The sequence below is a fragment of the Colobus angolensis genome, unplaced genomic scaffold (assembly GCF_000951035.1).
Source record: "Colobus angolensis palliatus isolate OR3802 unplaced genomic scaffold, Cang.pa_1.0 Scaffold217, whole genome shotgun sequence".
In the NCBI taxonomy this organism is placed as follows: Eukaryota; Metazoa; Chordata; class Mammalia; order Primates; family Cercopithecidae; genus Colobus; species Colobus angolensis.
The window spans coordinates 6,054,018-6,071,557 of NW_012115344.1; the positions used below are offsets into that span (position 1 = coordinate 6,054,018).

At 36.3% G+C, this 17,540-nt stretch overlaps 1 protein-coding gene across 1 annotated transcript in view; it reads left to right on the forward strand.

The window, feature by feature from the left end:
• The window catches only part of TET2 (tet methylcytosine dioxygenase 2), a 131,037-nt gene that overhangs the window by 71,088 nt on the left and 42,409 nt on the right, over positions 1-17,540 (forward strand). Inside the window, exon 3 of the mRNA XM_011943259.1 lies at positions 13,895-17,346. Coding sequence (XP_011798649.1) covers positions 13,941-17,346 — 3,406 coding nt within the window. The 5' untranslated portion in view covers positions 13,895-13,940. The remainder of the gene's footprint in view (positions 1-13,894; positions 17,347-17,540) is intronic.

The window sequence follows — 17,540 nt, forward strand, 5'->3', positions numbered from 1 at the left end:
TTATGTGTAAAATGAGGTAAAAATTATACCCTTCAAACCAAAAGTGGTCTTTGTGATGACTTATTTAATTGAAGCCCTAGTAGATGTTTATCATTGCCAGTTTTAGAGAATCATAGCATTTTAGAACACAAGATGACCTTAGATGTAATCTTCTTCATTCCCCTCATATTACATTATGATTTTTAAAAATGGAGATGTGGGGTGGTTATGACTTGCTCACAAATCCACATTTAGAACCAAAACTCAGCATTCTTGTTCTGACTATGTCTATGTCCTGTATGTATATATCTTGTCTTCTCAATTAAATAATTAAAAATTCTTAAAGATAGAGACCATATTTTATGCAACTTCTGGATCCTATAGATTATGTTTCTAGAAGAATCTTTTGTAATGAAAAATATATACATATATAGTCTTCCTATTACTATTTTGATAATCTAAAACATGCTCTATAATTTTAGGCAATCTTAACCTATTAGAGCTTTTCAGATCAAATAAAATTAGAGTAATCTTCATCATGTGTGGGAACATTAATGTGTTTTTCTGATGAACACATGGTTATATGATACTCTTTTAAAGCATCTGTATAGTTGAAATTTGTCATTTTCCTAATATTTAACCTACTAGAGAATTTCTTCTACTCTTTCTTTGGATAGACTGAAATTATTTTGTTTATTTTATGAAATAATGTTGGCAGTTTTTCATTAGAACTGGCACATATTGAAATTTCTTAAATTGATAGCTCATGGATATGCAGTTGGTTTAATGGCATCTCCATTATTAATGTTTAAGAAGATCTTCATCTTACTCTCAAAAATAACTGTAATATCCTACAAATTAACTAAAATATGATCATTGCTAGTTGTTCCAAAATAGGAAGAATAAAAATGACCAGATTGTTATGGTAACCAGTTGATTAAGACTAGATCAATAGGAAAATGAATTTGTTCAAGTCTGTACAAAACTTCTCCAAAACATAGATGGCATGCCTTTTGAGGCAATGGTAGGGAACAATATATTTTTTAGAAGGAGCAGGTTTTAGGGATACAGTACAGTACATAAATGCCAAAATGCCTGTGTTGCAAGGATTCCTGGTACAGAGTTTTTAAATAAAATGCTAGGTATGTCACGTTTGTTTCACATTAATATTTTAGAGACCCCTGGGATATGACAATTTAGTTGACTCTAATATAGTTAATTTCTACCTTTTGATAGCTTTGTGGGGTTTTGTTTGTTTGTTTTCTGTCTTGCTATTCTTGATTTTAGGGCTGAAGATATGAGACAGTGTATTCAACAATAAAGAATTATTCATTGATTAATTAAGATCATCTTGGTGAATTAGATGTTTATTCTATAACTCGACTTTAAGACTTTGTTCAGATCTCACTATCTTAATGAGATTTACTCTCACTATATAGTATTTAATAGGGCAGCCACTCCCCGATACTCTTGATTCCCCATTAGTTGCCCTATTATTTGTTTTTCCCTTAGCACTCAACATTTTCTTACCACACCACGTAATTTACTTTCTTATTGTGTTTATTGTTTTTCTCCTCATTAGAATATCAGATCAAAGAAGACAGGAACATTTGTCTCTTTTGTTCAGTGGTGTATTACTGGTGACTACTAGAGTGCCTGACACAGAATATGTTCAATAAATATTTGTTGCGTGAAAGAATGGATACCTTGACAGATTATTTTTATAACTCTACCAGTGTCATTATATAACTACACTGAATGATTATGAAACCTCCTAGAAATTACATAAAGTTCTTATATATTATTAGAACCCATTTGTTGGCCTTATGTAATGGTTCTATTGGAAAAATCATACCTCAGTATATAAAAATGAAAGTATTTTTTTTCTACAATTGCCCCTCAAAAATACTATTATAGTCTCCTTCACCCCTTCAGCCTCTGGTGTCTTCTTGACCAGATAACATAATTTTTACAGCACCTTTTGGTTATTAGAACAATTTTTAGTCTTTGAAACTCAGTCCTATTGATTTTAAAACCCCCAACTCAAGCCTGAGTCAATGTTCTTCTTCTCCTAGCACAAACTTAAACACTGGCTCCAAACCTTAGAGTTGAAAGTAGGGGAGCCTCACTCCTGATACCTCCCCTCCGTCTCTACCTTGAACACCAGTGGCTAGGAGATTGGGCAGGACTGAGGAAGGATGAAAAGGAGCTCAGGGCTCCTTAAGCTCCTAAACAAGACTGCAGGACTTTGGATGTTGCTATCTTTCTGCCAGGCATTGACTGGCTATTGGACACCCTCTGTGAGGCAGGCATCCAAATACTGGCTCTCTCTTGACGCACATGGAGGGTTCTTTAGAGAGGCCTACAAGGGCTCTCACTGCACAGTACCCTGATATGAGAGATCTGCCCCTATCTCTTCTATCACTATAGCTACTTCAGCTTTGTCTGCTGAGTCCACCCCACAGTCTCTTTCTGCTGGGGCTTCCTTGACTTGGACAGATTCTTAGAGCATGACCAAGCCTAAACAATTTCTGCAATTTTTGTAAGTGCACTTTTATTTAATTGAAAGTTTCAAGCATTGGATAATGTAAATATATCCTAGACAGTGTTCCAGTAAGGACAACCAGCTCACAATTATCCATTCTAACAATGGGACTCAACCGAAGTGGAAAAAATCTAGATTTTTAAAATAATTTATGAGAAACAATATTTGTGACAAGTTACATTTCTAATTATGTTTATCTTTTTAAATTATTATTATTCTTTCCTTCAGTACATACTAGTTTGATGAGACTTGGAGAAAGGCCAGGAATAAGCCAAATTCAAGAAATAATTCCAGGATTAACAGACATGTGGATAATAGAGAATTGACAAAAGATCATGCCGATTTTACCAGTGAGAAACTGGTTGGCTAACTTGGGTTGCAAACGGAAAGCAGATTTATACTAAACTGGCAGGTGTCTCCAGTTCTTAAATGCAGATCTCTATCTCTGAGCTAATCTGCCTCTAATCTTCAGTGGCATTCCTCTGAAATAATCTATACATTATTAAACTTTGTTTATACTGCCATTTTAAGAAACACATTTTAAAACTTTAAACATGGGAATTAAATAGTCCCTACTGAGGATTATAAAAAACCTGACAAAGCCTCCTGTGCACATGATTTAGACTAGGAGCAGTGCACACGCTGTATGGGTATGTGCAGCTACTTGTCCAGTTAACACCTTTTCAGAAATGGAAGAACTTTCTCTGAGGACTTTGACATATTTGTGTGTTCAGCAGTCCTTTTTCAAGAGATGTGAAGTACATCTTCACAGATTTTTTAATATTAAGATAGAAAGTACTTATAAAATGAGAAATAGAAAGTTAGCTTTGCCTTAAAAATATTAATTCACCTTATATTCTCCATAGTTAATCCATATAGTAAACACATTATATTCCAGGTCTAACATGTAGCTTGGATACATTAATTTTGCTATTGAAAAATACGTGTTTTGGATTATGTTTTTAAAATTTTAGCTTTAATATTTAAATATTAAATAATGTTAATATTAATGAAGAATAGTTTCTAATTTTGTAAGAAATGCCCTTTAAAAAAACACTTTCTTTACCTCAATAGTGAGACTTGGCAACCATCCCAATATTACATAGTAATTTTAAAAGTCAAACTAAATGGAGAGAACTTAATAGATACAGAAAATAAGGATTTAAACCAACATTTTGCTTGGGTTTTTAGAACACTATCCACAGGGAAATTTAGTAGACAATAATGAAGTCCATTGCATTGCACACATCTTGAAATAAGTGTATAATTGACACAAGTTATGTCCCATGTTGTTAAGAAGAATCCAAAATAGTTTTAGAGAATAGTGCCATCTGTGTAGGAGCTGAGGCCATATACATCATCTTTACTTAGTGTTTTCCATGTCAATAAACATTTAATTCCTAACACCCTGAATTACTAATAGAGTTAAAGCCTGTCAGTGGAAGTCACAGGGAGATATACAGTGATTCCCATAAGTTTGATCCTGAAACACAGTGCCTTTAGCAGATATAGTTCCCATAAGTAAGCAGTCTGAAGTATTTACCCTCAGTAATCTGAATAAATAAATAGGATTCACGATGGTAATGTATATATACATGTAGTATTAGGACATGCAAAACTTTTTTATAGAAAAAAATAATTTACTACCTTATAGTATGGCGACTATACAAATCTATAAATTGACTCTTTTGTCTCCTTGAAAAAAAGCTGACATAAAATTTAAATGATGTGTATTTTTTCTCTTAGAGCAATAAAAGATATACCCCCACCTAGAAAATCAGTAAACCAAAAAATAAAGCAAAAGCAAAGTCAAGCCCTCTTCACAAATTTGAGCGTATCTACAGCTTTATGTGGTGAGAGATATAGCTACCATTCTTGAGTAATCCAAAGAGTCAAATGGTATGGAGCAAAATTACAATCCTAAATGCATATTGGTGAAATGAGATGCTGATCCATTTGCACACTAATGTGCTATTTTTAAGTCATGCATCATAGCATCTTCAAAGAGGCCTGTCATAATTATGATGGATTAGACTGCAGAGTCAGTCCTAGATGCAGTAATTGTTTCACAGATGCTGCCGATGCAACTTGAATTTATAATAAATTATTTTCAGAGAGGCGGGAGAAGGAAGAAAATCAAAGGAAAACTGCTGTGGCTAAAACCTGTTTTGGTCTTAGGAAACAAGAATGTTAGCTAGTAGTCAAAACACCAGTATTTTCTATTGAGATAAACATGCTTCATTAATACATGCCTCTGACATAGAAGATAAAGGTTAACATAATTGACATCTCATCCAGTCTCTCTCTCTCTCTCTCTCTCTCTCTCTCTCTCTCTCTCTCTGTCTCGTAGCTTATCAAAATTTATTCTTTTTCATTCCTTGGAAACCCATGCATTGCAAAGAACATTAGATTATTGGAATAAAAGGATAGACATACATAATATGACTAGTAGGATCTAAATTATGACATTTTAAAATTATGATTTAATTAATCTGTCATTTAGGCAAATGATAATTTCTAAAACTGCCTTTTTAGACTTAAAAAAAATACCAAAGTTCTTACAACTTTAGCATTATATTTTGTTCATTCTTAAAGTTTAATTCACTTTGTTGCCTTTTTGGTAAACCTATGAAGAAATCTCATGCTGCACCATATAGTCGAAAATTGTGTGTGTGTGTGTATGTGTGTGTGTGTGTGTAGTTTGAATAATGAGCTATGTGTTGTATTTTGATAAGCAAAGATAAGTTTATAGTGAAGCATATAAACATGTCATGTATTTCGTAGGTTAAGGGTTCAATAATCAGAAGAGCTTCCACAACTCATTTGTTGTCTTAATAGTTTTTTTTAAAATTGCACTATATTGAGTTTTTTATGTGGTGTTCTCTGTACCTGATGACTACTGATGCACATTTCTACTTAGGTCACTGGTTCTCCTCCCTCAGTAATGTTGTAGGTAGCTTTGATGAACATTTGTTGTCAGCCTTTTACCTTTAACATAGCGTTCTTCTCTCATACTACGGCAAGAAGAAATGAAGTTAAATTTTACAAGAATGACTTGGGTGGCTGATATGCCACCAAGGGACAAGTGCTCTACTCTTCCCCTCTCCTGTATTCCCATGGCACTTCAGTAGTCTCATTGCCTCAGCATAACCACAGTTCAGGGCAGTAGAGGATGTATGCGTCTTTGAGTTAGCTCCGTGCCATAGCAACTGCACTGAGTGAGGATTCACTCACTCAATGTGTCTTGAGCTCCAATTCTCTTAGTGACACTACCAGGGGAGATTTATAAATCATCATCAAATATTCTAGAGGAAAATCATCAGCAGTCCAGCATTGCAAAGATAATCTGGGAAGGTGACAAAGAAGGGATCAGAATAACTCTGTGGCAGCTTCAAATTCCATGTCCTAAAAGTTTACATTTTCTTTTTTATTCTATCCCAAACCACATAAAGAAGTGATTTGTTGGCTAAATACGTGCAGAATGCCTAATAATTACAGACCTACAGATACATAACCAAAATACTTTGTTTTTTTAAAAAAAGCTTAAATTGTTGGCTAAATGTGAATTTAATAACAAAACTTACTCCCTGAATTATGCACTTTTCTTAGTATTATGTGATGGGAAGAGCTTCAGAGAGCTGCCAGAGTGCTTAGGCCTACCCCCTGTGGGAGCCTCTATTTTGATGCTTCACCATGGGCAGATTCCTCAGTTTTCACATCTTTAAAATGAGAAAATGGTACTAGATCCTTGCTGCTACTCTGAAATGTTTATACATTGTTAAGATCATTGTTACATATTATTACTCATATTTGAGTGTCACTTTAGAATTTCTTAGCCTTGTGATACGGTTTAGATGTTGGCTCCTCTAAATCTCCTTTTGAAATATAATCCCCAGTGTTGAGGTGGGGCCTAGTGGGAGGTGTTTGGGTTATTGGGGCAGATCCCTCATGCCAGGGTGCTGTCCTCCTGACAGTGAGTTCTCAGGAGATCTGGTTAAGGGTGTGTGGCATGTCCCCCTCCCTGTCTCCTTCCCTCCCTCTCTTCTTCCCTCCCTCTTCTTCTCTCTTCCTCTCTCTCTTGCTCCCACTCCCTCCATGTTAGATGCCTGCTCCCCTTTTGCTTTCTGCCATGATTGTAAGCTTTGTAAGGCCTCACCCAAAGCAGATGCCAGTGCTATGCCTCCTATACAGCCTGCAGAACCATTGGCCAATTAAACCTATTTTCTTATAAATTACCCGGACAGCTATTTCTTTATAGCAGCTCAAGGACAGACTAACATACCTTTCAAAAGGTTAAAATGCTACTTAGTCATTCTAGAAGCAAGAGCTCTTTGTCCAGTAGAATTCTGGAAATAAAGATGCCAAAGTAATATGGCATGTATTTGATCTCAGGGAAATTTCATTTTTATTTTCAAAAGGAGGAAAAAAGAGTAATATAATTTATTAATATTTTGGTAGCTCTAACAGTGCTTACAACCAGTTCTCAAGAGCACATTGTGAAATTTTCAGGAATTGCATGAGCTGTAGGTTGATAACGTGATACCAGCTATATCCCATAAGAGCATCTCTTAAGGAATATGTTAAAAGCTATATTCATTCTTAAATTTTAACTAAGTGCGATGAGTGAAGTATTAACATCATGAAAATCATCCCTGGGTAAACAATTAGTCACTCCATGTTTTCCCAAAGGTTCTTTTGTCTCTGTTCTTGTATATAAACTTCATAACCAGTTTAACAACCCAAAAAAAAGGCCTTAATTTTGATCGGCCAGCATCCTCTTAGGAAAGACATTGTCCTCTTGTAAAGTTGCTTCTCATTCTAAAATAAAAATTGTTTCCATCTAGGGAATGATTTTTATAGGTAGAATCTTATTTGGCATGGACTATTTTGCATATAGTGAATTACAATGTATAGACCTTCAATAGCTGGCTTTAAAAAGTGTTTGAATATTTCTTTGCACAATAGAACAGTATCTTGATTAACATTATATACCATATTAATTTTATGTTCTCTGGTGTAGGAAAAAATAGAAGGATGTTTAATTTCAACTAAAAAAAAATTACGGTAATTCAAAATATTTCCAATGAGTCATTTATAAGAGCAGATATGAATTAAAATTATATTTTTGTTCTTAGTCTCTGAAAAGCAAAAATCACACAAATAATCTCTACAGCAAAATTTTATATTTATCTGAAAAACAGTTTAACTTTGAAAAAGTTTTCTTTGCAATCATTTAAATTTGTAAAAAAAAAAATTCACTAACTATACTTTCACTGAATAGCAGGTGAATAGCAGGTAAATATCTACAAAAATTCATCTCTGAAGATTTTTTTATCTTATGCAAAAATTATTGACTTTATGTAGGCTTTTTATGCAAGCTTGAAAACACTGTGTAAATGACCCCATAAAAACGACAGCATGAAAGCTTTTTCAGTATTTCTACAATGAGCAAAATGCATAGGTCTCATTTCCTTCTTTTTTATTAAACAAAGTAATACTTTATCAACATCAGTATGCAAGCACTAAGAGCTTGAAAGAGTACTGTGCAAGTGGGTTACTGGATCATAATATTCCAGGGTATGTATATAAAAAGTGTGATTTACCACATATTAAAGTAAAAGAAAATATTGCCTTTTTCTCCTTAAATGGCAGTTTATTAGTTTAAATTTCCTGAAATAAGATTTAAAGACCAATAACAAATTTTCCTCATTCTAACATATAACTTTCCTGTCCTTCCTGTGAAAAAGTTGACCATTAAACTTTTCACACAAATGGTTGTATAAAGAAAGGACTTGCTGTCACAGACAAAATAGTTCTGTATAATGTTTAAAAATGACCATTGTGTTTAAAACTCCATAATGAAATACATTTCATTTTAAGTCACCTTCATTTCTTAGGAGCTATTATTATACATATCAAAGGATTTGCCCTTGACACTTTAAAGAATGTCCAAAATTATGTGGAATGGATCATAGTAAAAGGTAATACATTAAATGCTTAACATATTTTATGCCTTAAAAAGTAGAAAAACATGTATTATGTACAGATCCTACAAATTTTATATAATTTATCATAAATGTACACATGTATATACATGTAAATACCTTCTCATTGCTCTATATATGAATTGGTTTTACAGTTACCAAAAGAAAAGTGCCTTTTTTTTGTAGTATCTGAACAGCTAATTGACTTTGTCTCTACAGGATTTATTTAGATTTATTTCTATGCTCCTTAATTTTTGAAAAGTGGTAGTGTCCTGATTTTGGAGAGGCCTCTCATATCAAAGACTACAGATCAGTTTTCATGATTTTAAAACCTCAAGTTTCTTTATTAGGTGTTATTGATGATTAAGAGCCATTATCTCACTCAAATGTTCTACTCATTCAATAGAAACATAATGTAAGCCACATGGAATTTTACATTTTCTAGTACTCACATTAAAACAAGTGAAAAAGAAACAAACTGATGATACATTTGATTTAGCCCAATATATTTAAAAGAGTTCAACATGTCTTAAATATTTCTTGAGTATTTTTATGTTTTTTTCACACTAAATCTTTGAAATCCAAACTAAATGTTTACACAGATACCACATCTCAATTTGAACTAGACACATTTTAAGGGCTCAACGGCTATATGCGACTAGTCACTGTGCTGGATGATGTATATCTAGACCATCTCTTAACGTATGGGAAGAAGTAAATCTAGCAGAAATAAAGACATCACTTTGTTTGTCCAATATGAGTTACAACTTTACTTTTTTGAGACAGTCTCGCTCTGTTGCCAGGCCGTAGTGCAGTGGCAGGATCTCGGCTTACTGCAACCTCCGCCTCCCGGGTTCAAAAGATTCTCCTGCCTCAGTCTCCGGAGTAACTGGGACTACTGGCACACGTACCACGCCCAGCTAATTTTTGCATTTTTAGTAGAGGTGGGGTTTCACCACATTGGCCAGGATGGTCTCGATCTCTTGACCTCATGATCCGCCCACCTCAGCCTCCCAAAGTGCTGGGACTACAGGCGTGAGCCACCGTGCCTGGCCTTTTATTTTATTTATTAAGTAATACACATGCTTGAAACTTATTTAGAAAAAAAAAAAAAGGGAATAGTTAAAAGTAATCCCCCTCCCAGTGCTTTTTTCCAGCTGCCGCATTCTTTTTCTTGAAGGCAAATTATTATGGCCAATTATATATTCTCCAGAGATGATTTTTTTTTTTTTTACAAAGGTATAGGTTGTAGCATTCTTATATAAACTGTTGGTATAGGTTGTAGCATTCTTATATAAACTGTTGTGTGGCTTCCTTTATTCCATTTAATTACTTAGAGATATTTCCATCTGAAAATATAGAGATACCAATTTTAATAGCTACATGGTATTGTGTGACTGTCCCATAAATTATTTAACATAACCCATATTGATGTAGGTTGTTTCTAACCTTTTATTATTGCAAAAGATTGTGCCTACATCATTAAATGTATATATGAGCATATTTGTCAGATTTTTTTTTTTTTTTTTTTTTTTTTTTGAGACAGTGTCTCACTCTGTAACCCAGGCTGGAGTGCAGCATCACAGTCTCAGCTCACTGCAATGTCCACCTCCCGGGTGGACATATAGGACTTCCTCAGCCACCCAAGTAACTGAGATTACAGGTGCCTACCACCATGCCCTGCTAATTTTTGTATCTTTTTAGTAGAGACAGTGTTTCACCATGTTGGCCAGCTTGGTCTAGAACTCCTGGCCTCAGGTGATCCACCTGCCTCAGCCTCCCAAAGTGCTGGGATTATAGGCATGAGCTGCCACACCTGGCCTGTCAGATAAATTCTTAAAAGGGTCAAGGAAAGCGTTTCTGAAATTTTGTACATATTGCCAAATTGTCATCCTATATATTTGTGGCGGTTTTGACTCTCAAAAGCCATGTGAGAGAGTATCTATTTTCCCACATGCTTGCCAAACATAGTGTAGTATTAAACTTACTTGTCTTCACTAATTTGAGAAGAGAAAAACTGTATGTTGTTGCAGTGTTAATTTGCATTTCTTTTTATGAGCAATAGTAGACATCTTCTTGAATACTTGAAAGAGCCATTCACATTTCATTTTCTATGAACTGTCCGTGTCCCTTGTCCATTTTTGTAGTAGGTGGTTATTCATCTATTTGTAGGAGTCCTGTGTGTTAAGAAAAGTTTTATACAACTTTTAACTCTTTTTACATGTTTATTTTGGCACACATAAATTTTAGCAAACTTTCCCATCTTTTATGACTTCCAGATTTTGTTTCACAAAAAAAGAACTTACCCAGTCATTAGACTTTTTTTAAGTTTTCTCAGATTGTTTTTAAATTTTGGGGGAGTTTTATTTCCTGTATTCATATATTAAATTCATCTAGAATTTATCTTAGTGTAAAGTATAAGGGAATGATCCCACTTTATCATGTTTTCAGGAGATTACCCAGTTGTTCTAATATCAAGTATGTCTTTGAAATCCCATCCTTATCTCCTAGCATATTTTTGTGGTTTGGGTCTATTTTTGAACATTCTATTTTATTCCATTGATCGTATTAATATTATGTGCAAACACAAGCTATTTTAAGTATAGTAGCTGTGTTGCTTTTAAATGTCTTTTAATTTGGCTACTAGGCCCCATACAATTCTTTTTCAGAATATTCCTGGCTACCCAATTTATTTTTCCACATCAACTTTGGAGTCAACTTCCCTAATTCCTCAAAATATTGTGCAAGTACTTTTAGTAAGAGTATTTTAAGTGAATAATTTGACAGCTATCTAAGAACATATTATAGCTTTTCACTTGTTTTGTTTTTGTACTTATATATTACTTAGTATAGTTTTAAAGTTGTATTAAAATAGGTTTTCCACATTTTATAAACTTATTCCTAGTGTATTAATTTCTTCTATTATAAGTACAGTATTTTATTCCAGTAAAACTTCTGACTGGTTGTTGCTCTTATAAATCAAGGCAATGAATTTTTCTTCAGCTACTTTACTGAATTCTCAAAAACTGTAACCATTTTTTACTTGATTCTCTAGGTTGATCTGTATATAATCTTCTTATCTGTAAACAATAACTTTAGTGTTACTTTTCAACATTTATATTCTTATTTCTTCTATTTCATTTTTCTTGTTTATCAAGCAGTAGCTATTTTAATAGAGTTATTTTTTGCCCAAAGAGAAAATAGTCTTTTTTTTTTCTACTTACATTTTTAAAATAAATGTAATGAGAAAGACTGTGGGAAAATAAAGCAGATACCTTATACAATGGATTAATTTTTTTGGTGCCATTTCTTCTGGCTTTCTGTATTATTGGGACTCTGAAATCTTCATTAGTACTACTCTCAAAAATGTTCGAATGAATGAAATCAGATTCAGGGGTACAAGTGCAGGTTACATAGGTGAATTGCATGTCTTGGGGGTTTGGTGTACAGACTATTTTGTCACCCAGGTAGTAAGTGTAGTACTTGATAGGTAGTTTTTTGATCCTCTCCCTTCTCCCATCCTCACGGTATCCCTGGTGTCTGTTGTTCTCCCCCTTTGTGTCCATGTGTTCTTGCTGTTTAGCTGCCACTTAAGAGAACATGTGGTATTTTTCTGTTCCTTTGTTAGTTTGCTTAGGATAATGGCCTCCAGCTCCATCCATGTTGCTGCACAGAACATGATCTTGTATTTTTTTTTATGGCTGTGTAGTATTCCATGCTGTATATGTAACACTTTCTTTATCCGGTCTACTACTTATGGACATTTAAGTTGATTCCATGTCTTTGCTATCGTTAACAGTGCTGTGGTGAACATATGCGTGCAATGTGCCTTTATGGTAGAATGATTTATATCCCTTTGAGTAATATACCAAATAATGGGATTGCTCGGTCAAATGGCAATTCTAAGTCCTCTGAGGAATTATGGCACTGCTTTCCGCAATGGCTGAACTAGTTTACATTCCCACAAGCAATAAGTGGATAAGTGTTCCCTTTTCTCTGCAGGAATGATTAATTCTTTTAGAGAGTCAAAGACGGAATCCTAGGGAAGATGATATCTGAGACAGGTTTAGAGTTCTGTATAGAGTCATTGGGCAAATAAGGGGATTAAGAAGGCATTCTAGGCAGACAGAAAACCAAAGGCATGAAACTCTGAAACAGCTTACTATGTTTGGATGTTTATAAGCCGTTGTTATTGTTGGAGTATAAACTGTAAGAGAGAGTAGGAGGACAGAAAAAACAGCCTGTATGTGGAGGGAAGAAAACATTTAAATTAAACCGAAATTCTCAAAAGATTTGGGCAGCCAGCCCCTGTAGAGGAAAACATAGAATCACCTAGAAAGGGTTTTTCATAAACTACACTTTTCATCACCCCTATTCTGTCACCTGGAATATTGATAACACTGAAGGGAGTGTGCCTTATCTGTCAGGTGTATTTGGATGAAATAGTTTGAGAACCATGCAGGCAAGTTGAAGCCAATGTGTTGAAGAGAATATGACATCAGATTTGCGTTTTAGAACATTCCTTCTGATAACAAATTAAAGGGAACCTTAAAGGGCTGGAGGGGAAGGGCAGACGGGGCTAGGGGAGGAGAACCCTTTTAAAAAGCTACTGAAGGTGGGGTGTGGTGGCTCACGCCTGTAATCCCAGCACTTTGGGAGACCAAGGTGGGCAGATCACCTGAGGTCAGGAGTTCAAGACCAGCCTGGCCAACATGGTGAAACCCCGTCTCTACTAAAAATACAAAAATTAGCTGGGCATGGTGGCACGCACCTGTAATCCCAGCTACTCGGGAGGCTGAGGCAGGAGAATCGCTTGAACCTGGGAGGTAGAGGTTACAGTGAGCCAAGATCGTGCCACTGCACTTCAGCCTGGACGGCAGAGTGAGACTCCATCTCAAAAAAAAAAAAAAAAAAACTGCAGTAGATCAGGAGGCACAGTGATAAAGAGAAGATCTGAGCTATGAAGTAGCAGTCAAGATGATTAAAGGAATATATAGGAAGTAGAGCTGATAGAACTTAGCAAGTGATTAGATATATGAAGTGCTAGAGAAAAGAAAAGTGGATATTTTTCAATTATTTTTAGCATTTTGGCAAAAAATTATTTCGGAATGAAATTGATTAACTAAGAATATGAGCTTCCCACATTAACTGGTAATTTTGATCACCCTTATTCTCCATGACCATAAATATTTGAGAGTTGTTGGGAAGACAAGAATGGTTATTTCCTGAGTAGCTGTCAGTTGTCACTATGAAACATGAAAATAAATATCAGTTTGCTATGTCTAGGTATTCCAATATTTATGCACAGTCTTTAAGATATATTAGTATTATATATATATATATATTTATATAAACACATTTTAATTTTTGTTTCCATGCTCTTTAGAATTCAACTAGAGGGCAGCCTTGTGGATGGCCCCGAAGCAAGCCTGATGGAACAGGATAGAACCAACCATGTTGAGGGCAACAGACTAAGTCCATTCCTGATACCATCACCTCCCATTTGCCAGACAGAACCTCTGGCTACAAAGCTCCAGAATGGAAGCCCAGTGCCTGAGAGAACTCATCCAGAAGTAAATGGAGACACCAAGTGGCAGTCTTTCAAAAGTTATTATGGAATACCCCATATGAAGGGAAGCCAGAATAGTCGTGTGAGTCCTGACTTTATACAAGAAAGAAGAGGGTATTCCAAGTGTTTGCAAAATGGAGGAATAAAACGCACAGTTAGTGAACCTTCTCTCTCTGGGCTCCTTCAGATCAAGAAATTGAAACAAGACCAAAAGGCTAATGGAGAAAGATGTAACTTCGGGGTAAGCCAAGAAAGAAATCCAGGTGAAAGCAGTCAACCAAATGTCTCCGATTTGAGTGATAAGAAAGAATCTGTGAGCTCTGTAGCCCAAGAAAATGCGGTTAAAGATTTCACCAGTTTTTCAACACATAACTGCAGTGGGCCTGAAAATCCAGAACTTCAGATTCTGAATGAGCAGGAGGGGAAAAGTGCTAATTACCATGACAAGAACATTGTATTACTTAAAAACAAGGCAGTGCTAATGCCTAATGGTGCTACAGTTTCTGCCTCTTCCATGGAATACACACATGGTGAACTCCTGGAAAAAACACTGTCTCAATATTATCCAGATTGTGTTTCCATTGCGGTGCAGAAAACCACATCTCACATAAATGCCATTAACAGTCAGGCTACTAATGAGTTGTCCTGTGAGATCACTCACCCATTGCATACCTCAGGGCAGATCAATTCCGCACAGACCTCTAACTCTGAGCTGCCTCCAAAGCCAGCTGCAGTGGTGACTGAGGCCTGTGATGCTGATGATGCTGATAATGCCAGTAAACCAGCTGCAATGCTCGATGCCTGTCCCTTTCAGAAACCAGAACAACTACAACAACAAAAATCAGTTTTTGAGATACGCCCATCTCCTGCAGAAAATAACATCCAAGGAACTACAAAGCTAGCATCTGGTGAAGAATTCTGTTCAGGTTCCAGCAGCAATTTGCAAGCTCCTGGTGGCAGCTCTGAACGGTATTTAAAGCAAAATGAAATGAATGGTGCTTACTTCAAGCAAAGCTCAGTGTTCACTAAAGATTCCTTTTCTGCCACTACCACACCACCACCACCATCACAACTGCTTCTTTCTCCCCCTCCTCCTCTTTCACAGGTTCCTCAGCTTCCTTCAGAAGGAAAAAGCACTCTGAATGGTGGAGTTTTAGAAGAACACCACCACTACCCCAACCAAAGTAACACAACACTTTTAAGGGAAGTGAAAACAGAGGGTAGACCTGAGGCACCACCTTCCCAGAGTCCTAATCCATCTACACATATATGCAGCCCTTCTCCGATGCTTTCTGAAAGGCCTCAGAATAATTGTGTGAACAGGAATGACATACAGACTGCAGGGACAATGACTGTTCCATTGTGTTCTGAGAAAACAAGATCAATGTCAGAACACCTCAAGCATAACACACCATTTTTTGGTAGCAGTGGAGAGCTACAGGACAACTGTCAGCAGTTGATGAGAAACAAAGAGCAAGAGATTCTGAAGGGTCGAGACAAGGAACAAACACGAGATCTTGTGCCCCCAACACAGCACTATCTGAAACCAGGATGGATTGAATTGAAGGCCCCTCATTTTCACCAAGCAGAATCCCATCTAAAACGTAATGAGGCATCACTGCCATCAGTTCTTCAGTATCAATCCAATCTCTCCAATCAAATGACCTCCAAACAATACACTGGAAATTCCAACATGCCTGGGGGGCTCCCAAGGCAAGCTTACATCCAGAAAACACAGCTGGAGCACAAGTCACAAATGTACCAAGTTGAAATGAATCAAGGGCAGTCCCAAGGTACAGTGGACCAACATCTCCAGTTCCAACATCCCTCACACCAGGTGCACTTCTCCAAAACAAACCATTTACCCAAAGCTTATGTGCAGTCACTGTGTGGCGCTAGATTTCATTTTCAACAAAGAGCAGATTCCCAAACTGAAAAACTTACGTCCCCAGTGTTGAAACAGCACTTGAATCAACAGGCTTCAGAGACTGAGCCATTTTCAAACTCACACCTTTTGCAACATAAGCCTCATAAACAGGCAGCACAAACACAACCATCCCAGAATTCACATCTCCCTCAAAACCAGCAACAGCAGCAAAAATTACAAATGAAGAATAAAGAAGAAATACTCCAGCCTTTTCCTCACCCCCAAAGCAACAATGATCAGCAAAGAGAAGGATCATTCTTTGGCCAGATTAAAGTGGAAGAATGTTTTCATGGTGAAAATCAGTATTCAAAATCAAGTGAGTTCCAGACCCATAGTGTCCAAATGAGACTGGAGGAAGTACCGAATATGAATAGTAGAAATTCCCCTTATAGTCAGACCGTAAAATCAAGTGCATGCAAGATACAGGTTTCTTGTTCAAACAATACACACTTAGTTTCAGAGAATAAAGAACAGACTACACATCCTGAACTTTTTGCAGGAAACAAGACCCAAAACTTGCATCATATGCAATATTTTCCAAATAATGTGATCCCAAAGCAAGATCTTCTTCACAGGTGCTTTCAAGAACAGGAGCAGAAGTCACAACAAGCTTCAGTTCTACAGGGATATAAAAGTAGAAACCAAGATATGTCTGGTCAACAAGCTGCGCAACTTGCTCAGCAAAGGTACTTGATACATAACCAAGCAAATGTTTTTCCTGTGCCTGACCAGGGAGGAAGTCACACTCAGACCCCTCCCCAGAAGGACATTCAAAAGCATGCTGCTCTAAGGTGGCATCTCTTACACAAGCAAGAACAGCAGCAAACACAGCAACCCCAAAGTGAGTCTTGCCATAGTCAGATGCACAGGCCAATTAAGGTGGAACCTGGATCCAAGCCACATGCCTGTATGCACACAGCACCACCAGAAAACAAAACATGGAAAAAGGTAACTAAGCAAGAGAATCCACCTCCAAGCTGTGATAATGTGCAGCAAAAGAGCATCATTGAGACCATGGAGCAGCATCTGAAGCAGTTTCAGGCAAAGTCATTATTTGACCATAAGGCTCTTACTCTCAAATCACAGAAGCAAGTAAAAGTTGAAATGGCAGGGCCAGTCACAGTTTTGACTAGACAAACCACTGCTGCAGAACTTGATAGCCACACCCCAGCTTTAGAGCAGCAAGCAACTTCTTCAGAAAAGACACCAACCAAAAGAACAGCTGGTTCTGTTCTCAATAATTTTATAGAGTCACCTTCCAAATTACTAGATACTCCTATAAAAAATTTATTGGATACACCTGTCAAGACTCAATATGATTTCCCATCATGCAGATGTGTAGGTAAGTGCCAGAAATGTACTGAGACACATGGTGTTTATCCAGAATTAGCAAATTTATCTTCAGATATGGGATTTTCCTTCTTTTTTTAAATCTTGAGTCTGGCAGCAATTCGTAAAGGCTCATAAAAATCTGAAGCTTACATTTTTTGTCAAGTTACCGATGCTTGTGTCTTGTGAAAGAGAATTTCACTTACA